This window comes from Cetorhinus maximus, chromosome 3 (assembly GCF_964194155.1).
Source record: "Cetorhinus maximus chromosome 3, sCetMax3.hap1.1, whole genome shotgun sequence".
In the NCBI taxonomy this organism is placed as follows: Eukaryota; Metazoa; Chordata; class Chondrichthyes; order Lamniformes; family Cetorhinidae; genus Cetorhinus; species Cetorhinus maximus.
In genome coordinates this window covers 132,289,819-132,314,026 of record NC_135881.1, presented here as the reverse complement: position 1 = coordinate 132,314,026, position 24,208 = coordinate 132,289,819, and the positions used below count along the sequence as shown (strand labels likewise).

General features: G+C 39.3%; 1 protein-coding gene across 4 annotated transcripts; it reads right to left on the bottom strand.

Annotated features, from left to right (window-relative positions):
- Positions 1 to 649: 649 nt before the first annotated feature.
- Positions 650 to 24,206, bottom strand: LOC144678908 (chromobox protein homolog 3-like). 4 transcript variants are annotated; one of them, XM_078538998.1, is made up of 6 exons: positions 24,141 to 24,206; positions 22,117 to 22,198; positions 16,335 to 16,476; positions 14,861 to 15,026; positions 7,273 to 7,370; positions 650 to 1,830 (listed from the first exon to the last, which is right to left on the bottom strand). In XM_078538998.1, the coding sequence occupies exons 2-6, from the start codon at positions 22,166 to 22,168 to the stop codon at positions 1,701 to 1,703; spliced, it is 588 nt and encodes a 195-aa protein (XP_078395124.1). In that variant the 5' UTR covers positions 22,169 to 22,198; positions 24,141 to 24,206; the 3' UTR covers positions 650 to 1,700. The 4 variants fall into 4 exon arrangements, with proteins under 4 accessions (XP_078395124.1, XP_078395123.1, XP_078395122.1 ...); XM_078538997.1 differs by lacking the exon at positions 24,141 to 24,206 and adding an exon at positions 23,746 to 23,821; XM_078538996.1 differs by lacking the exon at positions 24,141 to 24,206 and adding an exon at positions 23,543 to 23,649.
- Between the last annotated feature and the right edge of the window lie 2 nt (positions 24,207 to 24,208).

Genomic DNA, 24,208 nt, shown 5'->3' with positions numbered 1-24,208 from the left:
AGCATTGCACCGTCAGAGGTGATGTCTTTCAGATCAGACATTAAACAGAGGCCCCATCTGCCAGCTCAGGTGATTCTAAAAGATCACATGACACTATTTTGAAGAGCAGCAGGGGGTTATCCCCAGTGCCCTGGCCAATATTTAACCCTCTATCAACATCACAGAACAGATTTTCTGGTCATCATCACATTATAGTTTGCTGAAAGTATTTCATTGGCTGTAAAACAAACATCCAGTGGTCGCAGAAAGCACTATATAAATGCAAGTTTTCCTTCTTATCTTTAAAGGGTCAATATATATGCAAGTAGTTGTTCATGTTCTAACGTAAACCTTTCAATTTCAGAGTCCTGCATTCTATTTGGCCGAGAGGTCAATTATTCAGGATCACTTTAAGCTGGTGTTCCTACATATAATATAATCAAGTGGATCACCTATGAAATTTGCAGATTATCAAGTGCAACACATTGTAGGCACACAACTTTACCAATCACCTAGTGCTAATGCAAATCCAAACGCCTGCATAGAAGGCCCAACGCAAGTTAAGCAGCTCCTTTAATCTACCCTTGTACTAATTTGGTCAAGATACTGGCACTATCTTCAGCTTGAGACACTTGAATTTGTATCATGAGATAAACAGATGAAATGTATATTCAAAAAAGACAAAAATAGTTTTATTAAACATCTTTCCTCAGCAGTTAACAAGAAATGGAAATCAACATCACGGAAGAAACTGGGCAGTACAAGTATTCAACAAAACATTGCTCATTAAGTTTAAATTTATAAATAAAAAGCTCAGCTTTTAAAACTAACTCATATCGCAAAACAGGTGACAATTCCTTAATTTGAGAACAAATTGCTGCATCAGCTCAATAGTAGAGCAGAATTTTCTTGACTGATTAGCTACTTCATGATCATCCTCGTTTAGGCTTAAAACGGAGGGCCAACTTGGAATAGTTACAGCCGTAATATACACGTGGCCATTATTGTCAAATGGCACTTAGCAACTTAAGTACTTAAGTTTCAATTCGGCATTTGCATTACAACAACGGGCTTATTGAATCTGAAGTACTTGATCAGTTTCTTCGTTGTTAGAACCATTTGAAAAAACCTGAGTGAATTGCAAGAAAAATAATACATGGCAAATAATATTGAAACTACAAATTTATAAACTACCAATTAAACTTTATAATAGTGACTTTAGAAATTGGATATGATTAAAATAGCCACAATAGGTTGCTGAGCCAAATATACTGCAAGTTGGAACTCAATTATCATTTGTCAAAATGCAGTTTAGTTTTTAAAAAATTGACAAAGTAAGCAAACAGGTTCACACAAAAGCTATTTAAAATCAGGGTGACTGTGGTCTAAACTCAGATTCTCAAGACAGCTTGTATTAGATCTATCTGCTGACGTGCACAACAACTTTTCTGGCAAACAGCTAAGGCAGCCTTATTATTGTCAATAAAAGGACCAAAAGTACATTTGATATTTATGCATTTAATCAATATATCCTAAGTAACAAATGTTCCAGTCTCAATGCATAAACTATCCAGCTGAAATTCACCTTGCAGTCAAAGGGCATTAAATAGATGGTGAACTTTATATTTCAGGCGCAGGTTTTAAACTTGACAATAACAGTACTTCTGAACATGAATACACAATTTCTCCACAACATCCTTTACTTTTACTGTATGCTGCAGTTAATTTTCCTCATCATCTGTGGAATAGGAATGCCATGTCAATCTCTCTTCATAAAATGCAATCACAACCTGTGGACACTTAACATTGGCTTCCTTGGATGGAACCAGATCTGCATCATCAGAATCCTTCCTAGAGGGTGCAAATAGAAGGAAAAATTTGACTATGTTAAAAAAGAAACACTCTATAGACAATATTGTCAATATCACACTTGTAATGAGCCACTCATGCGGCAAAAGCAAATCTCAAACTATTGAATATCTGACACCTCTTTTGGAATCCCTGCCTCCCCACTCAGACTGAATTCATAACCGTCACTTCTTTCCTGGGTAGATGAATAACCCAGTTTGACAGAGCTCAGGTCCCAGAGTTCCAAGCATAAACTGGTAGCAGTATTGGCACAAGTTACCCAAATTATATGAATACCTTTCTGGCCAATTCCAACCACAAAGCATTCAAAAGGTGTTCTATATATTGGAAATCAATTTGATGATCGGGATGGGAGCAATAAACAAACACCAGCTTCGTACTTCACATTTTTTTGTTGTTTTGCCTTAAAATCATGCGTCTGTTAAAAGTTCATTACTAAAATTATGACCTGACATTACTGGGTTATATAGATGGGACAGTTATCTTTCTTCAAATTTACTTGAAATTTGGACAGTCTCAATTTAACTCTGGGTGGGCATAGGGCCTGCAGCATAAGTTGTCTATTTAATATCAAACAAGGATCAGAGTGGCCAAAGACAAAAAAATCAAAGTTTTTGTGACCAAGGAATCATGCAAGTATAGTACTGATTATTAGTGAACCCAAATGCTTCTAGGCCACTTCAAATAGGTGGATTTATTAGGCTTTAAGGTGATAGAAACAAAGGCCCAGAACTTCTGAACTCCAGTGGGGGCTTGCAGGGTCTTGCCTCAGGAGGTATCTATAAAAGGTGTGCTGGGGACCGCTCGCAGAGGTCCCCACACAAGGGTTGCATGGGAATTGTATGGGAAGAAGTTCAGCTTGCGATGGCCAATTATTCTGCATTGGGAACCATCCAATACTCCAATTTAAATTGGACACTTTGGATGGTTCTGACTCTCTTAGCAGAATTGTTAACCAGAAAAAGTTAGAAGGATTAAAGCCACTTCTAACCCTGCCAGCCAAAGACTGCCCTACTGACCTCAATGGACCATCATCCCCCCCACCCCACCCACAAACCCATCCTACCTACGCATCTTCTCCCTGGCTTCTCAAAGTGACTGGGGCCTTTAAACTTACTTGCTTTACAGCAGCTAGTGCCATAAAAAGGGGGTGCAGCTTCACTTCCACCAACATCGATGCCCTGCACACAAGGGGTTCTGGCTAAGGTAAGCAGAGTGGAAATCTGACTGCAATTACCACTCTTCTGAAGTTCTGGCCCAGAAATTTCCCTTTGTTTACCTTCTGTTACCCTCAAGACTGTGGACCAATGCATTTGCGTCAACTTACCAAAGTGACCTCAGCATTCGATGTAGTAAATATGGACTTCATCCTGAATTACATGCACTAACCAAGTTGCTGGATTATGTACATGCAAAGCAAAAAGACTATAGCAGTGCTTCACAAGCTACTTTCCAATGTGACTCCATTTAATTCACCACCACCTTCCCAAAGGCAATTAGGGATGGGCAACAAATGCTGGCCTTGCCAGTGATGCCCACATCCCATGAATGAAATGTTAAATAGAACTCTATAATTAACATGGCCCCAATGCCAGAAAAAAATGACAGCTAGAGCCAGCACAGTAATTATACACAACTTTAATTATATACTGAATGTTAAAAGTACAGAACTTGAATATTGCTGAAAAGAGATACATTTTACACTCATCAGGACAAAACGCAAGAATGCCAAATTTCAAACAACCACAACAATTTATAGGAGAAAAAGGCCAACTAATCAGCACCCACTTTATCAGGCCTGGAGCCAATGTCCTTGCAGGGAGGTTATTTAGTGCAGTGCTGTGGGGATGGGTTTAAATTAGACAGGAGGGGAGAGAGAGAGAGCGCGCGCAAGTGATCAAGATCAGGATGAAGCATTTGAGAGGAGAAACAAGTGAGAATGATAGTAACAGACTGCAGGGAGGACATCAGCCCAATGTAATGGGTTGACACATGGCAGGCTATTTAACAAAATAGCATGAAGTGATGCATTTTGGTAGGCTGCACAAACATTGACAATATAAATTGAAATGGTACAATTTTGAAGGAGGTGGAAGAACAGAGAAACCTGGGGAGTGTGCATATAGGAGTCTTTGAAGGTTGAGAAGGTTCTTTAAAAGCATATAGGACCCTTGGCTTAATAAACAGAGTATAAAAAGGAAGTGGTCACTATAACTTTAGGAGGAGGAATGTCAAGCCCTTGGATGAAGTCCAGAGGAGATTTACTGGAATGGGAGTAGAGATTCAGGACTTCAGCTACATGCAGGGGTCAGATAAGATGTTGCTGTTGTCCTTGGAACCTTAAAAAATTTAATACAGGTGTTCAAAATCAAGGTTCTGATCAAATAAATGAGAAACTGTTTCCAGTGCTAATCTATCAACCTTGCAGAAATTCTATCAGCTCAAAGATTTGTTTGCTGCCCCTCATTGTATTCTCAGCTGATCAATTTTTCCTTGGCAGAGTATAATTCCTCTGCGCTACCTTTCAAGCACACATTCTGCAACTGCACTTTTGCCAATTGTTTTTGAATTTCTACCTTTGCTTGCCATTCCATGTTCTGGATCTTCATCACTCAGATACCTCTTTGGGAATGTAATGTTTTTTCTAAGGTTCCTTCCAAATGTGCAACTGCTTCCTTCAGCGCTGCAGTCTCTTTGTACCCCTTGGCACACGCCCAGAATTTGTGAACATGCCCGAATCTTCTCTGAAAATGGGTTCGTCAGTTCTTTCAGAGTAACCTTAAAATTCATTTCGTTTCACTTTGTAATATTCCTGAAGGACAAACGTGGACCTGAAGGATCCTTGTAATATGCGAAGGTCCCTCAACAGATTTTCCACTTCATTGTGAAACTCAAGTACTTCATCTTGGGTTTTCTTGTAATTTAACAGAGTCTGAGTTTGTTCTGCTGTTCTAGGAATCTTTACTCGGTCATGTTGCTGAAGGGTAACGGACTAATTTTGAATCTGATCCTGAGGCTCTTTCAATGTTTATTCTTGTTCAGCTCATCTTCTCAATCTGTGTATCAAAGCTTTTGCCATTGCTGGCAGCTGCGCATTCAACATCTTTGGCAACTCCCATGTTTTTCCAGGGGCATTATTAGTTTGTCGGAGTCTTTTCAAGGCGATTACCTTTGAGTGCCTCTCTCGCCTGCTGTCATGCCTGGCTGTACTTCAGTTAAGTTCTTCTAACTCGGCTTTGAGAAGAACATTCTCTGGCTTCGTGTTTTTTCTTAATCTGCCTGTTGCAGGGCTTTCTCCTTAACGTTCACTGCCAGTTGCTGGTACAGTTCTGGAATAAGTGTCTACGTCTTCAAAAAGGAAATCATTTGGGACTTCTGCCTCAGGTTCCCCATGAAGATATATCACTGAGGCTTATGGAAAGTTCTGTGCCTCTTTGTGTGGTTTGTTCAGGTGCTGTCTTTTGCCTTTTCATCATTTTGCTGGGGGTTTTTGTGACTCTTAAGGCTCTGCACTCATCCGCTTGAAGATTAAACATTCGTCAAAGGCTGTTAATATTTCATTGAAGCTGGTTGAAGACTCATCAATGCGCTGCATTAGGATTACATCAGCAAGCTCAAACTAGGATAAAATGGTATTAATCTGGACCTCTGATTTCTTACTGAGGCCTGTTGTCCTCCAGTAGTTTAATTTTTGTTTTTATAATCACAGCTTTAAATGTTGTTGCCTTAAGAATGGTTGTGCAGCAACCATTTTTAAAAAAAACTTCAAAATGGTTCCCCAACTGCCTCTCTCTCTACTTCCCACACTTGTCGGTTTCGGCAGGCTCCCGCTGCTTTTGCGGGCTGCTTTTTAAAAAAAACTCAATTGTTCTCCCGGCACGAAAATATTGGAAACAAGTCCTTTGGGCCCTCTAATTAATTTTTATAACAGACAAAAGATTCTGGGAGGGGAGTTTTGAACTCTGCCCGCCATTTTTAAAATTTTTTTCTTCTGCAGTCAAGCTTGTTGCAGCGCCCAGGATTTCAAGATGGTGCCGCTGGCCTTGGAGACAAAGTGGAGTTCCCGGTTTGCTGGGCTGTGTGAAATGGTAGTGGTGCGCTTCCGAAGAATTAACAACGGTTGTGTGGGTCAGCTGTCTGCCAATTGCTTTATTCAGCAATGTAGCGTTGCGAGTAGTGAGGTATTTAAATTAACCACAGGCTTGCTGTTTAAGGATTCAGATGGGCATGAGGCTCCCGAGGGTTAAGTTTTTTTTTCTTTTCAACTTGAAGACCACATTTGAAGCAAGGAGTCAGGGATTGGGATTGGCGATGGGTTTCGTTCAAACAGGGCTTCTGACTAAATTAGAATCAGTAAAAGAGGTTTCTCAGGACTGGCTGCAGCCTGGAAGTTAAAAAATTTAGCTTACCCTTGCAGGCTATGGACTACGTGTGCTGAAGCTGGGCTTCGAAGGGAGATTCTATGGAGTCTTCTGCTGCAGTAAAACTTCTGCCTTTAGCTTTCAGATTCTTCTGTCTGGAGCATTTTCTGGCAAATTTTCTCTGTCTGTAGCTTCAATTGGGAGCTTCTTTCAGTTCAGAATCCTTGTGAGATTGAGGGTTTTAAAATCCTGAGATGCCACCATGCTGTAATGGTGCTGGTTACAGAACAGGTCTGTTAAAAGAAGTCTTTGTAGTCTTCTGCATGTTTACAAGAAGTCTTTATGGACTACTTGTAATCATATACATAGCTCCACACCTGTACCCTTTACTGCATATATATCTCCATCTCTAGGCCTTAAACATATCTCTGGCCAACACCACACTGACCCTAGGTCTTTGTCATGTCTTTTTATATTGTGTGGGCGGTACTCTACTCAGTCCCACATTAAGCCTGTACATGCCAGACCCCTTATACTACAGAAACCACAAATAAAACAATTTTGTCAACCTTGCTGAAATTCTAATATAAAAATATAATGCATATAATGGCAGGGGTTGAACAAACTTAGGAATAGGGGGTAGGCTGTGTAAACCCCATGCCTGTTCCAAAGAAAAGTGAACAGCCTGGATATATCCCTCAGCCAACAAAAAAAATCTAATCATTATCACATTGCTGGGTCCACACTATGTACTAACTGCCTGCCATGTTTCCTAGATTACAACAATGACTAAACACCGAAAAAAGTACTTCACTAGTTGCAAGACACTTTAGGTCAGGAAAGACGCTATATAAATGCAAGTATTTTCTTTTTACTTGCCTGAACTGAGCTTCCTTTGTAGGTTTTAATGTTTTAGTCAGGTAGGTTTAATCAGAAATGCTCTAGTGGTATGCTGCATTTAATATTACTATCACAAACAGAAAATTTACTACACAACTTAAAATTGGGGAACTGTATTAATCCATATCTAAGCTCCAGCATAATTTAGAATAGAAATCCTTACCATTTCATTAGAAACATCAATTCACCGCTCGAGTCAGTAGCACCGATGATGCGTTCTGGTTCTAACCCCCTTGCAAAGCCTCTTGGTTGGTTATCGTTCTTTTAAAGGAAAAGTGTTAGTTACATATTTGCATCAAGTAATTGACGTTATAGAAAACAAATGCATACACAAGCATACTACAGAAAATTATACAGTAACATACAATATGTATTAAAAAAGGGTTTGAAACCAAGTGAATTTGCCAGTGCAAGAAGCTGTTTGCACAGCTGGCATGGGCCACAACAACTTTACACTAGGGAGCGATGCTCTGGATAGGCTGGATATAAACAGTGAGAGTGAGCAGTAGCAGCGATTGATAAATTATTTAGTTCATGCTACAGCTGACCTGGATATGGGCTTTAGTTTTTAAAACAATGGCTGGCTAAAGTTGATGCAGTGACCCTTCTGCAGATACCCCAGCACTTAAAATGGAAACTTTTATTTTCAAGCAGTGCCTTTTTCTCCCCTTCATATTATAAAAATGTAGCAATTCTTATAATGTACCAACACTAAGGTCCATGGCCAATTTCCTCACCAAAAAATCTCCATTAGCTTTTGTACCGTATGAAACTAGGGAATTAGTTGTCCATCTACACTTTTCCAGTTAACCCCTCTCCTCAGATTTCAGAATCCTTCTATCCATGCTTAATCTTACCAGACACAAACACTCAAAATGCCCAGCCCATCAAAACTTTTCCATTCCAAGGTCTCGATCAGATCAAAGCCATTTTTGACCATGTGTCCCTTACCACCCCCATTTTCACAATCATTTTTGGGAGGGGGGTGGGCAACTTGGCCAGCTCACTAATGTGCTCAAATTTCTAACTTCATCTCCTCTATCCCATCCTGACACTTGAGCTGTTGTTCACTTGTTCTCCTATCTACGCTTTTGGAAATATTCTCACCAAATTGATCACTGATTCCATAATACTTACTCCCTCTTTGCTCCCCGAGATCTGGGGGTTTCAAATTTGAACACACAACTGTCCAAGTGAATGATAGTCAGATCTCCTTTCACCATCTTGAACATTAGTGCCACCATTGTCCTCTAAAATCCTTAGTACTTCAGGATCATTAAAAGAGACAGGCACCTTTTCTTAACTGATTATTCACCCACTAAAACTTAATTTGTTGTTCACCCTACCTTCAAGTAGAAAGAGTTCATGGATTTTGCCATTGAGACCAACTGCACAGTAATTACCATCTCTCCTCCTCTCACTCACTTACTTCTAATTCCTGGTTACTACCCCCATCTGTGCTCCCTACCATAGCCACCATTGGCTCCTTTAATTACTTCCTATTCAGCTGCCATTCTTGGTCCTGAACACTTGAGAGAACGGATTTTAAAAAATATTTTGGGGCATATTGTTGTGTGTTATGTGTGTGTAGCTGGGCAAGAGTTTGACCGGAGTCAGGTTGCCTGGGGTTTTGGAAACATGGAAAGGGTAGAGGTGTTAAGTTGAGGCACAAGTAAATAGGTAAGATCTAATATTTGCATTTTTAGTAAGTTGAGAGATTATATAAATTTCAAAGGGGAATCAGAGGTATAAAGGAAAATGTTTGCATCTTGCAGGAGTCTATAGATAAATAGTGGGGACATTATATTTTTTATTGACCCAAAAGTAAAGACAAGATGGAAACATGAAAGATCTTATATTTGGAAGTGTTTGAGTTTGAAAAGGGGTGCGAGAATAATGGGAATGAGATGAAAGGGGAAAAAGGTATTTTAGAGTTACTGTGGATAGCTGGATTTAGCTATTGAGAAGGATAGCTGTTGAGCTGTTAAGCTGCAGATGGCTGGAGCGAGCTGTTGAAAGTCTTGGGCTGCAGAAAGCAGTTTTATCCCCACCACAAAGGGGGAGAGGGTAAAAGGTCATATGGTACACCATTAGTGAAGCTACAGCAGTTTACCTTGTGTAATATTACTGGATTTCATATTTAAATATCTATAAGGGAGTGTTGCCTGGAAAGTGTTTACTTGTGGGTTTGACCAAGTACTGTGTTTTGGGGTAATGTTATTGTAAGACTAATCGTAATTGTGTAACTGTAATCTTGTGTGCTTAAGTTTTCTTTTCTTTGTTAATAAAACTTTTGGGTTTTTAAAAATTAAAAGTAAATGTGTTATTGGACCTCTTACTGCTGAGATCGGTACGTCGTCTTCTCCTTAACAGAATATGAAAACAAAAAGGTTGCGGCCTGTAAGTCAAGTTTCCCTCTGGGTTTGGTTTGCGCAGCAATTAACACCGGCTGTGGTCATAACACTGGATATAAGGTCACATGGCACCTTTAAAATAGCAGGAGAGTATTCCTGGTTTCATGGCCAACATTTATCACTCAACACCACAACAGGTTAGCTTGTCGTTTACAACTCCAATACACCACTAAACACAGCACATTTCTCAATCTCATTCCCCTGAACCTCTGCAGTGTTGAATGGAGTCAACCTCCTGGCATTTTCTACCGACATTCTGGGGAGAATTTTCTCCCCGTTTGGTGGGGTTGGACGGGAGCAGGCACAGGCGACACTGTCACATGAGCTGGGACATGTCAATGAATTTTGATTTAAAAATTAAATTCATAAACTTCATGAAACCTCATCCTGCCCGTGGATGAGGTTTCATGATAAGTGCAAAGGCCACCTGGGCTCTTCACCTGCCTGCCAACCTCAAGGTTGGACGGGCAGCTCAGTTAATTATCTTAATTGGGGTTTAAATGGCCATAATAGGCCTTAGACAGTTTGGCAGTCACGCGGCGTGCCCGCCAAACCGAGGATCTGAATGGCGCACGCCCGACGTCACTGCGCGTCATTTTACGTGTCGGCAAGTACGAGTGGGCCCTGCTTGCCAAACAGAGGATTTTGGCCTACGGGTTGACAGCTTGTATTTTGTATGAAGATGATGTTCAACTCGTCATTTTATTCACTGAACCATTTTCCTTGACTGTTAAATCCCGTGGACTGACCTCTTTATGATTCACTTTCTATTATAGTTTCTCTTTTCACCCCAAAATCACTAAGGGTAGACTGTAAGGCTCTAGTAAATCTCCCTTTCCCCAAATGAAAATTATCCACATAAGCACATAACATTTAAAGATAAACATCCCGAGATATTACATTGAGACACGTGTTTGGGGCAGGAGGGGGAAGGTTTGCAGAGGCACAGCTGAAGAGAAAATTGGCCCTCAAACCAACAAGCGATCAAAATTAGTGGGTCTTAGAAGTTGGAGAAGAAACTTCAGAGTATGGGGTCCAACAAGCATTGACTAGGCAAAAGGAAGTACAAACATATGAATTAGGAGAAGTAGGCCACTCAGCACCGAGAGTGCTCCGCTATTCATTATAGCTGATCTGACTACCCTCCCACCTACCCTTGATTAAATGGGCAGCCCTTTTATTTTATTTTTTTTTAAAAAAACAGCGAGCCCTAGTTCTAGATTTTCCCACAAGTGGAAACATCCTCTCCACATCTACCCTGTCAAGACCGCTCAGGATTTTATATGCTTCAATCAAGCAGCCTCTTACTCTTCTAAACTCCAACAGATACAAGTCTAGCCTGTCCAATCTTTCCTCTAAGACAACCCACTCATTCCTCATAGTAGTTTAGTGAGCCTTCTCTGAACTGCTCCGAGCGCATTTACATCCTTCCTTAAATAAAGAAGACCAATACTGTACATAGTACTCCAGGTGTGGTCTCACCAGTGTCCTGTACAACTGAAGCACAACCTCCCTACTTTTATATTCAATTTCCCTCGAAATAAACATAATTCTATTAATTTTCCCAATTACTTGCTGTACCTGCATACTAGCCTTTTGAGATTCATGCACAAGGACACCCAGATCCCAATGAATCTCACGGCTCTGCAATCTCACCACTTAGATATGCTTCTTTTTTCATTCTTCCTGCCAAATGGACTTCACATTCGCCAACATATTACTCCATTTGCCAGATCATTGCCCACTCGCTTAACCTATGTCCCCTTGTAGCCTCACGTCCTCTTCACAACTTACTTTCCTACCTATCTTCATATCAAATTTAGCAACCATACCTTCTGTCCTTTTATTCAAGTAGTTTATATAAATTGTAAAAAGTTGCAGCCCCAGCCCTGATCCTTGTGGTACACTACTCATTACATGCTGCCAACCAGAAAAAGGCCCATTTATGGCTACCCTCTGCTTCCTGTTGGCTAGCCAATCTATCCATGCCAATATATTACCTCATACACCATGAGCTTTTATTTTCTGCAATAACCTTTGATCTGACACTTTATCAAATGCCTTCTGGAAATCTAAGTACAGTACATCCACTGGTTTCCCTTTGTCCACAGCAGGTGACTCCTTCAAAGAACTCCAATAAATTGGTTAAATAGGTTTTCCATTCCACAAAACCATGTTGACACGAAGATAAAAGCAAAATACTGCGGATGCTGGAAATCCAAAACAAAAATAAAAATACCTGGAAAAACTCAGCAGGTCTGGCAGCATCTGTGGAGAGGAACACAGTTAACGTTTCGAGTCCATGTTGACACTGTCTGATTGCCTTGAATTTTTCTAAGTGCCCTGACATAACATCTATAATAATAGCTACCAACATTTTCCCCCATGACAGATGTTAAGCTAACTGGCCTGTAGTTTCCTGCTTACTGTCTCCCTCCCTTTTTGAATAAAGGAGTTACATTTGCTAGTTTCCAATCTATTGGCACCTTCCCCAAATCCAGGGAATTGGAAAATTAAAACCAACGCATCAATTATCTCACTAGTCACTTCTTTCAAGACCCTAGGATGAAGTTCATCGGGAGTTGGGGATTTGTCAGCCCACAGCTCCAACAATTTGCTTAATATGGATAGTAAGAGTTTCTATAGGTATTTAAATAAGAGTTAAAGAAGTGAGCTTTGGTCCTATAGAAAGTAAGTCTGCAGAATTAATAATAGACTTCCCTGATGTGTAATTTTCCCGAGTTCCTCCTCCCTTCCAATTCTTGCTACTTCTGGGATATTACTTGTATCCTCCGTAGTAAAGAACGATGCAGACTACCCATTCAATTCATTTGCTTTTTCTTTTATTTTCCGTTATTAATTCCCCAGACTCACTTTCAACTCTATTTCTAGCTAGCTTTCTCTCATACTCTTCACTTTTTCCCTCCTTATTAATCTTTTTGTCATTCTTTGTTGTTCTTTATCTTCTGTCCAATCTTCTGACCTGCCATCATCTTTGCGCAATTATATGCTTTTTCTTCAAGTTTGATACTGCCTTTAACTTATTTAGATAACCACGGGTGATGGGTCCTCCCCATGGAATTTCCTCTCTTGTTGGAATGTATCTATTGTGTATTCTGAAATATCCCTTTAAGAAGTCTGCCACTGCATCCCTGGTAACCAATCCCTTAAAACTCATTTGCCAGTTCACTTTAGCTAACTCTACCTTCATTCCCACATAATTGCCCTTATTTAAATTTAAAATACTCATCTTGGACCCAGTCCCTCAAATGGAATGTAAAATTCAATCATATTATGATCATTGCGACCCAGGGGTGCCTTCACTGAGATTCAATTAATTCTATCTCGTTGCACAATAAGAAACTATCCCAAAAACATTCTATGAACTCCTCACCAAGGCTACACCTTTGCCCATCTGATTTTTCTAGGCTATATGTAGATTAAAATTCCCCACAATTATCACCGTACCTTTCTGACAAGCTCTGGTCATCTCTTCCTGTACACTCTGTCCTTCCATGCAGTTAGTTAGGGGCCTTGTACACTACTCCCACAAGGTGACTTCCTGCCTTTATCATTTCTCATCTGAACCCACTCCACTTTAATCCTAGTTTCCTGAACTCAGGTCATCCCTCTTTAATGTGCTAATATCATCAGTTAGCAGAGCCATCCCTGCACCTTTTCCTAGCTTCCTAAGTCACACACCCTTCAATATTCATGTCCCAATCTATGTCATCCTGCAGCCATGTCTGTGTAATGGCTATCAGATCGTACGTACTTATTTCTATTTGTGTTATCAGTTCACTGATTTTATTTTGAATGCTACGTGCAGATACAGAGCCTTTAGTTTCGTCCTTTTATTTTTGTAACCTCTAGCCTTGACTGCTGTTTTACTCTTCTTTCTTGTCACATTCCGTTTATCATTTCCCATATTAATACCATTCGCTTGTCTCTACTCTTTGGTTTACCACACCTTCCAAAATTTGATCCCTTGCCTCCACTAATTAGTTTAGAACGCTCTCTACTTTCCTAGTTATGTGGCTCACTAGAGGTAGGTTTCACAAGACAAACCGGTCCTATCAACCACAGGAACAGGAATAGTTTCCAAATGTATTTCCATGTTGCCCAACCATACTGGTCCATCATTTCCTTCAATTCTATAATCACTTATGTCTGTCTGACATCAAGTGTGAAGTCAGTTTTCCCCCCGCCGCCCTCCCCCTTCTGAACAGAAAGTAAAGTTGTAATTTTGGCTTTCACAAACTCAAGCCCATCTTGGGTATTTGCTCAGACTGAACCAGACCTTTCAAAACACTCGTGTCTACTAGCTACAAACCATTTATCACATCCATCATTAAGAATGCTTATTTCCACCTCTGCAACAGTAGCCATCTCACTGCCACTGAAACAGTTATCCACATCAACACCTAGACCATAAAGTAATTTTTGTCACATCTACCTATAAGCTGTACCACTTGATCATTACTATCTTCACCTATTGACAGCTGGCTCACAGTACATTGAGCTGAACAATGTTTGTCCTCATCCAAGATAATTTCACAATCTTTCCCTATCCCCAACCACATCACCATTGGTGGCATAGTATTCTTTTCTTCCATAAACCCTTGACACCTTTCAAAACCCATCCTCAGTAGGTTTAGAACACCTCTAATTCTTTGTATCCATTCCTTTATACATCTAACACCAACTCTACTTAGTACTTTAGTTTTTTTATTTCAAAAAATTTCCCAATATTATATTAGAGTTTCTGTCAAACTCACTGGACTGTGAGAAATTGAACAAAGCAAGACAATTTTAAAAAGTGTCACAGGGAGACAACTCAAGACACATTACTAAGTTCAGAATGTCAATCATATGGAATCTCAAATGCCAAATTGCTAGCACCCCATAACAACTTCACTCACCAAGTTGATTTCCATTTGCAAGATCTCTGGGTTAAGGTGTTAGACAGGTGGCAATCTGATGTAAACTGGCAGTGAACTCATGACCTAAATTTATACCATCTGCTACACTCTTCCTAATTGATTCAGATTCCCAATGCCAGGGTGGAATGAGAATAATCAAATGCCTAAAGCCCCAAGTGCATTGATACAAGCTACTCTTAATACACCCAGCAATTAGACACAGAAGAGAACTGGTCGTGGCTAAGCAGCACAGCTCTTGCTTGTACTCTTACATGAGAAATAGCACAGCATACAACAAAAATCATCTTTGGCTTTGTCACCAGACGATTACTTTGCACAGCCTTGTTATAAAGTAAATAAAAGCTGTTTCAGCTGAATCAGTTCTGGAAATATAAATTTGAAGACAATGGCTTACTGGATCCTTTTTCTTCTTTGACTTGTTTTCTTCACTCTCATTTTCAGAGACAGATTTTCTTTTGAATCCATCAGTACGCTCCTTGGTGGCCTTTTGGGAATCCAGAAACTCCTGGATCAACTCTGGGCAATCTAAATTGTCCTCTGGCTCCCATGTATTGTCTGCTCTGAAACAGGTTGATATCAAAACTGGATTAAATAAGTGTTTATTCAGAATACTCCATTTAGAATATTTAGCAGGGATCCTATTAAATTAGGTTTAATAAAAGCTAGTGAAATAAAGCACAAAATGCAGATCCACACTTGGCATGACACAACTAATACACAAGCAATTTGTTCCACTGGTCACTTAATTTGGAGAGTTCCAGAAGTTATGCTGCCAACAATTGGATGCTATTTTTAAGAAAATACTTAAAAACTATTGATTGTTGATTTGAGAATGGGTGTAACATCCTTTTTGTATCCACTTCTTTACATTTGTATTACTGTTTCTTGGGAAGAGCTGGATAACAGGTGCATGGTTTACAGTGTGATCTTACTTTTTTAAAAAACATTTGATCTTTTAAGAGTTCAATTATGATTCCATAATGAAAGTCCATGTAACAGTGTACATATATACAAACTTACAAGCAGAACTAGGATAAATGTATTAACATACATCTCTGCTCAGGTACAGCCTACCTCAGGGATTAAGCTACTAGGTGGTTCTGGATTACAGTGTCCTCCAAGCTATGCTGTAAATGCAGACAGGACCCCAAACAAGCATGAATCATACTGCATATTGGAACACTAGGAACACCAATATTCAATGCTGTAGAGTTGAGGAATATAAGTTAGAAGAGTAGGCCTTAAAGAACTGTTGCCCTGACTTTGACCGCAGTGCTGCAACATAAGTGTCAAGACAACCACTTTAAGGGAGGGCATTGCTCAATGCTACCAATGGGAACAGTGCCAAATATGGCAATTGTTAAATGTTGCAACTAGGTTAGGTGCACAAAGCATGCCATTTTAAAAACAGATGGGAATTAAAAGTCATGATCTGCAACTTATCAAATGTTATGAGCACTTGTTTGTTGTCCTCAGCACTGTGGAATCAGTCTCAATACAACAGGATTGGATTTCACAACACCAGGTGCTACAGCATATTGCAGAACTGCTTCCACACCTTGTGGGGAACGCCAATGCATAGTGAATTTTATGCTCCTTGATTCAGACAGGGAAAACAGAAGCCACCAAATGATTTAGAAGCAATTTCACTACATTTATTGGTGCCATAGGACATCATCAACTTTATGGCAGCCATTTTAAGTGTGTTACCAAACACCAAATTTGATTTTATTTCTGAGCCCAGAGGTTCGGCAGACTGGTAAATTCAACAGAAAAAAAACCAACCATTTCACCATCTAAAATTGTAACAGAAACTGAAGAGCAAAGAAAATGTAATTAAATGTTGCCTGTGCAGTAAAACTCCTTACTCTGTAAAACCTTTCCATTTCAGAAGGTATTCAACCCTTCCTTGTACAACTCGTCTGTCTAACACTCTTTCGACAATATATTCTTCAGGCTGAACATCTTCAGACTTTTTCGTCTTGCTACCTTGTTTCTTTCCCATTTTAGCTGTTTTAAAAAAAGACAGGATGATAAAGCACATAGCAATTCCCAAAAACAATTTTTAAATATACTTGTATTTAAATATACAAAATCAAAACATATGACACTCCCAATTTCCCACGCTCACCTTGTATGTTACAATCAAGTCCAAGCTAAGGCCAGCATTTGGGTTTCAAAGCATACTAATTTTCCCTATTCTATTGAGCGGAGTATGTCTCTCTCAAGATGGCTACTGATACCAAGTACAGTATCAACAACAGAAGTTTGAGGTTTTCCACCCAGGTGACCCGGCCATGAACTGCATAGCTCTGATGTAGGGTTGAGTCAAACTGACCACCAGCAACACCCGAATTCACGTACTGTAGTTGGTTAGCCCTTATAGGCAAGTGGTCTGTAGCCTTGTAGGCAAGTGGTCTGTAGCCTTGTACAGCACCTCAAGTACTTTTAAAGGTTGAGGTTTTCTTCCTTTCAAACACAAGTTCCAGACCCTCATCCTCTAGGTTAAAAAAAAATTCAACTGCACACCACCCACCCCTCCACCAATCCTTCCTCCAATTATTTTAAATATTGCAGTTGAAAACTGTATGCTCAAAACATGTCTGCATATGTGTATGCACACCGTTCTCCCGAGGAACAAATTTTTATTTTAAACAAAATTGGTATCTGCTCTCTTCTCAAGTATTGAACACGATCGAGGCCAAGTGACCTACTTCTCGTACTACTGTCACACTTGAAACTGTTACACTAAGTGCAAGTTATGCACAAGCGCATCCCAAGGCTTAAGTACTACAAGCTACAAAGTCTAGGGATAGATTCACATGCTAGCATTTAATAGTGCATTCTCATTTTTGTTTAATGAAATTGCTTCCCTCCCCCTCAACCCAAAGCCAAATATGCCCAACTGAAATTGAAGTAATCACAAGGTACCTGAGCAACAATTTCAAAAGGTTAACAATGCCATATACCTCTTGATATCAATAAACCAATTAAGCACTCCATGTGAAAACTATTAACGCACAGTAACAAAAACTTTAAAGGATCAATATCAATATAGGCAGACAAAACAACTAATATCATATGGAGCATTCTAATTTGGAGGCTTTCACTAAATTAAAGCTTTATAACCAGATTAGAAAGATCAATTGCAAATCTTCAATCAGAGCTCAATCAGAAGTGTAAAACTCCAACCAGTTTTGTTCAACATTAAAAGATAGAGATACATAATTTGTTTTGCTTGGGTTACCGGTAATACTTCTACCTTGGGATGTACTAATTTATGACATGGCATTATGTCTACTTACCCCAAGGACACTAAGTGTCAACCAAACGTAGGTCAGTCCAAGGAGGAGTGGTGGGTCAATTACATAAAGGATCATGAATCAGTCTGATTTTTTAATAATAAAATGGTGCAAGCCTACAAACAGCCAGATTTATTGAGTTCGATTTCCCTACTTGCCATGATGGGATTTGAACACTCAGCTTCCGCATCACTGGTTGAGTACCTAACCATTAGGCTATTTTACTATCACATCTTCTCCCTCCATTCATCCACAAATGAATTACAAACTTAAGCAGAAGGCAGAGAGAGGAAAGAGAAATATTTAGCATATACTTGTGTTGTAATTTTTTTAATAGTTGCTTCCCATTCCATGAGGGCAATAAAGGAACACTAATCCTCAAAAGGGACTGGTTTCTAACATTTCTCTGGGAAGAATAAGACTCACTTTCAGATCAAGTCAATTTTGACTTGACTATTATAATTCAGATGGAAAAACAAAAGGTTTTGAATTTCCTCAAACAACAAAGCCAGTTGTTATGCCAAAATATACATCATTTTCTATGCTAACCAGCGCTATGTCAAAACTTCAGAAAATCTCAATGAGAATGGAATGCAAGAAAACAAACATAAGCAAGTGGAAGTCAGCAAAAAAGAAATCTGGGCCCCGAGAAGTGCAGGCCATAAGCCATGTTCTTTAAGTCACTCTTTATGCATGAAAATTAAAGCTTGAAGTAATCAAACCTTAATTTATTCACATTAGGCACACATTTAAGAAAATGTAATTGCAGAAGCTTTTCAATTTTTAATGTGGCTCATTTTGATACCATAAAAATGTATTCAAAGATTCAAAAAATAGAATGCAGAACATAAGTGAAAAAGAAAATATAGGAATACTATAAGCAGCAGAAAAGACTCAAGCACAGCAGTAACATAAAAATTGAGGGTAAATGTACAACCAGTTAAAAAATTGCCATAAATGCAGCAAAGTCAGCTGATTTATGAATGGGGTGGAGCTATGTTAATGAGCAAGAGGGTTCCAACAGAGGTTTTACTGAAGTGGCACAAAAATTTGAAGAAACTCAGACATAAAGCACAAGAGCTCCTCCAAATGTGAATTTCTTGACCTTCTGCACTAAAATTTACATGCCATTCTTGTCATTATTTCAACGGAACTTGAGAAAATTATGCCCCAGTGGCAATTCTGAATTCAAGACACTGGTGATATGGAACTGAAGGGAAAAGTTTGAAAACCTCCCTACAGAAAGGCAGAACACAATCTGTAGCAGATAAAGTAGTTAACAATGATGGCACGAAGACCATGGTTGTCCCTCACAGGCCATGTTTTGTTGGCTAGCCTGGCTTATAAAACTAGAATGGTCCACAAACACATTGTGGCTCAGGAAAGCAGCCAGAGCTAATCTGAGCAGTGACCATTGTTAGAGATTTTAAAACAAACTAATTGATAGGGTAAAAGAAAAATGTGCAGTTATTGCGTTATGGAAAATAATTAGGATTCAGTCCAGAAAAAGATAACTAGATATGCTCTTTGGGAGTCAGATTTTAATAACTTAAATTGTTGAGCAATTATGTTGTTTATAGATCTATTTCATCCATTCCAGATCAACTAAGTTTGTTAAAATAACTATAAAATAGATATGCAACAAAAAAATGAGGGGGGGGGGGGGGGGGGGGGGGGAGAGAAGAGAGAAGAGGTGTTGAAAAGTCACTGGTCCACATTTTCTGGGTGGGCCTTTACCTCTAGTGCCCAAAAATTCAACCATTTTGTGTTAAAGGCTTGTGCCAGTTAGGAACTGCATAGAGGCTACCCATACTGGCTTTGTTTTAGGATCCTTATAGTAAACTAAAGATTTTTATTGAGTTTTAGAACAAAGCTCAAAGGCAAAAGGAGATTGTCTAACCCACTGCACTATTAAGAGTCTCACTACAGTTTTCGTTTTTATTTAAGCCACCACATCAGCACATTTGTTTGGCAAGTATTGCACAACCAGAGAAAAAACACTATGCAAATTCAATCTCTTACTTGTGCTCAGCATCACAAGTTCCCAGGTAGTGCCCCTGGGCTGGAGGAGGAAAATTTGATCATGCTGCCAAATACTAATTGTTTGAAATGTCTGCTGAAAGTATGCACACAATCAGACATTTAGAAGGGCTAAACCGAATTCAGCTGTGATGTTTCCTTTCTCTCACGCCTCTCCCCATTACCAATAGTAATTAAATTTAACAACATTTCCTATCTCAGTATCAAGGTGACTAAGAAACAACTTGCTGCATTTTACATTACTAGTTAAAGCTCTGTAACTCATTCCTCTCTTTAACATCCTTTTCTAGAAAAGGAATGGACAAAACAATTGTATACCCTATTACTGCTTAAGGATTACACATAGATGCAATAGTTAGAGTGAGCAAAAACAACCTTGGGTAAAACAATTTTGAAAATTTGTTAGTAGTTTTCCTTCACTGGCGCAGTAGCTGATGCAGTGAATAGCTGGGCCATGCAAATCAGAGAAGTCCTAGGATTGAAACCTGGTCTACACTCAGATGGCTAATCCTAACTGGGACAGCAAGTGATATAACTGGGTTCAGTGCCTCTGGGTCATGAGGGGAAAAGAACAGAAGTTTTAGCTATCCCAAAGTGCACATCAATATTAAGAAAGGACCAGATTAAGTTTGACTACAAAGCTCTTTTTCCAGTCTGCAAACACTAAGCAACAAGGACCACAAGTGAATGGATCTTAGAATCTGTACTCCAGCAAGGCAGGGGGAGACAGGGAAGCAGAGAGGTGAAAAAATGTAAAATTTACTTTCAGAATTTAAGCCTTCTAGGCTATCCTGAAATCAAAACATTACTCCCAATCATTAGAGTAACCATAGTCACTTGTGACTAAACCTAACAGATACACTTCCTGCAAATTTGAACATTTCAATAGGACTCAATGTTGACCCCTTCATAAGTTTTCAAATGAGCTGTGGGTGGGTGGGGGTAAGGAAATCTAATTTAACTTCCATCCGTTTAGCGAGACAAGAGTGTGAAAATGGAAAAATGTTAAGCGATGGCTTGTCAGCAGTTGATTAGTATCAGGGTATGATTATTCAATACAATCAATCATTCTCATTTTACAAAGTACAAGTAGAAGACCTTTGTTTCTACTGTTGGTCGTTGTTTTGGGGGGGGGGGGGGGGGGGGGGGTGGAATTTGAAACAAATTTCACTGTATCTGTAAAACAAAAAAAATAAGCATTCCATTGTATAAAATGCACAGGTCTAAATTTCAGGACCTTTAGTTATAAACTATTCCTTGGGCTGCAACTTGGATCTAATAGTACAAGAAAAACAGGCAAGTAAAATGGGCAAGAAGCAGAGAAGAGTTTCACATCCAAATTCAGAGCTGGGTGTCTGTTTAGAATAAGTTTCAAACAATGCACATTTCAGAAAAGGTGATCTTGTAGTGCAGTGGGTAGCATTTCAGCCTCTGGGCTAGAAGCTCTGGATTGGAGTCCAACCCCAGGACTTGATGGCCAAAGAAGGTACATTCATAAATCAGCCAAACAGGTTGAGTGTCCACCTGCAAATCCCAACACACACACACCCCAATGGAAATAAGAGCAGGAGATATTCCTGGTCAGCCAAGTGATGGAAAGAATATTGGAGCCTCTTCAATCACTATCCATAGCTCCAGACTACAACATACATAAAGTGCATGTTGCCACAGCAGCTCAGACTAGGTGAACTGTAACACCATCACATTTCAGAATTTGGTTCGTCATGAAGATAAGCAAGTTAGGAGAGCACATTTGTCTGAAGTTGCAAGCTCTGCATTTGTTTCAGAAGAGGTTTTTGTTAGATATATATCGCTACACCAAGCATATGTAAGCTCCAATAACAAATCTAAAAATATAATTGAGCATTTTTTCCTAGCTCCACTGAACGCATTCATGATATTCCCCACTTACTAGCTCTATGCAGGATCTTGGATGGACAATTGACTGTTAGAATTTGAATTTTTTTTTTAAGTTTAGCAGGTCCTTAATAAACAAAACGGCAGATTTTAAAATTTGTAAGTCTTTTATCAACTTTTACATTAAAGGGGCACAATAACTTATCTTCTGAATAGTGTCAATTGCATGTTGAAAAGTCAATGTCCAAAGGCAAAGTGTCAACCTCATTCTGTACTCAGAATGGCAGACCTGGAACCACAACAGGGACTCAGGTTCTCACTGTTTAGGGCCTAGGAGTTTACAAACAAATTTTACTCAATATTCTACATATAGTTAAATGGTTAGGTACAGTAAATGGGATATAACATGATGCATTTGTGTTTTATTATTTGTAAACATGGATTAACTCACTAGTAGAAACAAGGCTAATAGGAGAAAAAAAGGAATCTTCAACCGTGGTCATCTTCTACTTTGTATCCGCCTACTCAAGCCCCTAGGAAAAAATAATCAGCAATTGCTCACATATATATAAAGTCAGCATTTCAAACATTTACATTTTGGTGTAAACATGATAGTAACTATTTTAAAAACTTGTTTTAAATTAGTAATTTAATAGAAAAGGGATACATAGTGCAAGATGGCAAAGGTTATAGGAACCCAATCTAGATCAGTCAACTGCACAGAAACATTCCTGAGACAAAAACATATCAAATTAATAAATTCAAAGTTATTACTCGTTCCTGTTGTGTAGTATGTGATTCAAGCACAGGTTTGTGTAAAATAATATAAACTTTTTTAAAAAATTAAGTCAAACGTTTGCCAAAATTTAAAAAGACAACTGTACTAATTATAAAAACTAAGTACACACAGAACATTAAACTCATTTTATTCATCTTCCATTGAAACCTGTCAACATGAACACACCCAACTAACTGGCCACTGAAAAAAACTCCTGTTGTGGTTTACTGCTCTTAATCTTTGAATTCCACTTATCTTGTACATCAAGATTCGCTCGTTCACCATTTTAAGTTTTTTTCCTAGTGATGTTCTCTTAGAACTAAACCACCCGAGATAAGAAATAAACCTATGACTTTCCTCCAGTACGACGTCCAGTTAAATTGCACTAAATGAATGTTACAGGCAGTGACTTTCCCATAATGGAAAACAAAGAATGCGCAATTGAAAATAATTCCAAGCCTTACGCTCTGAATGTCAACATATCCCGTCATCAGGATTCAGCTAGGTCACAAAAGTACCAGTTACAGATTGAAAATTAATCTTCAGTATTTATTACACAAACGCAAGCAACCGACTTCCGCACCACAAAGGAACTGGAATCTCGTTTAAACTGCCTAGTTACACGTCAACCTTTTTTTCTCTTGTAACGAGAAAAAAAAGCACAAACAGCAACGAGAATATAAAATCCAAAGCAGTTCTTGAATGAACAAAAACTGAAGTCATTTTCCCCCAGATCCGTGAATTGAGGTAGGTGCAAATTTTCAAGTATGATCATCGGCTCTCCCCCACCCCCAACAGGAAACAGGAGAAATAAATAACAAGTCTTTGAAACCTTCACTCAACAACCAAAACAAATACTGTAAAACCACAGGCTCAGCTGATTTTAATGGAGAAACTTCCATAAGCTCCCACTGCGCAGGCACAAAAATCTACAGTGAGTTCGGGGCCTACGCCATCCTGGTCCCATTCGATTTAAATGTAAGTTTTATCAGTTGGGTGATTTAATATCAAACGGCTGGAAAGCTACTCGGCCCGCACTACGCGATTATGGGAGGGAAGGCTCTAATCGGCTGGTTTGCAAGCTAGCAGCCTGCCCTACCTGCCCAGTTTTAGTGTCACTCCACCAGCCGGGCTCCTCTCTCTCTCTCTCACTGGGCTTCACTTGCAGTCCCGCCAAAAACACGCGCTGATAGGACGCGCCTGCGCATGTCTCTGCACAGGACACCGCCCCCCCCCCCCCCCCCCCCCAAAGTTCATAATTTCTACAATTTAACTCAATATTAGCTATTTATCAACCCTCACCTGCGAGTCAAAGTGGAAAATCCATCCCTTTTCGGTTGAAAAAAAAGTGTCGTAGAAAAGCTATTTATTTTTCAAGCGCTCGCTCGCGCCAGTCACGTGATCCAGATTAAATTTGGGGGAATTATTTTTCCAAATTGCAGCAGTGCATTCAACTGGATTTTGATAGAAAAAAATGGAATGCCCTTCAAAAATATCGTTCGCAAAATATTTTAAAGGTTATTTTAAATTGCGTTATACCCGAAGCGGCTTCGGCTTTTTCCGTCAAAAGCCACCGTGGCTTAATTATTGTGATCAATGGAGGTATACAGCACATGTAAAAATATATATATATGTTTTTCAGAACTGTGATATAAAATTATTTCCTCGCATTTGCGAGCATTTTTTTCGAATCCTACCTGGCTTGGTCGCCAATTTTTCCGTTGGCGAATCGGCCTCACGTGACGGTCCGGAGGCCATTTTGTGG

Bases quoted from the DNA above. Each gene is read 5' to 3' on its own strand.
- LOC144678908 (XM_078538998.1), bottom strand. From the start codon at position 22,168: ATGACCACGGTTGAAGATTCCTTTTTTTCTCCTATTAGCCTTGTTTCT. The intron at 16,477-22,116 runs GTGAGTTAATCC...TTTTTAAAACAG, and splicing joins TATTAGCCTTGTTTCTACTA to CTAAAATGGGAAAGAAACAA. The intron at 15,027-16,334 runs GTAAGGAGTTTT...AACCTGTTTCAG, and splicing joins AAATGGAAAGGTTTTACAGA to AGCAGACAATACATGGGAGC.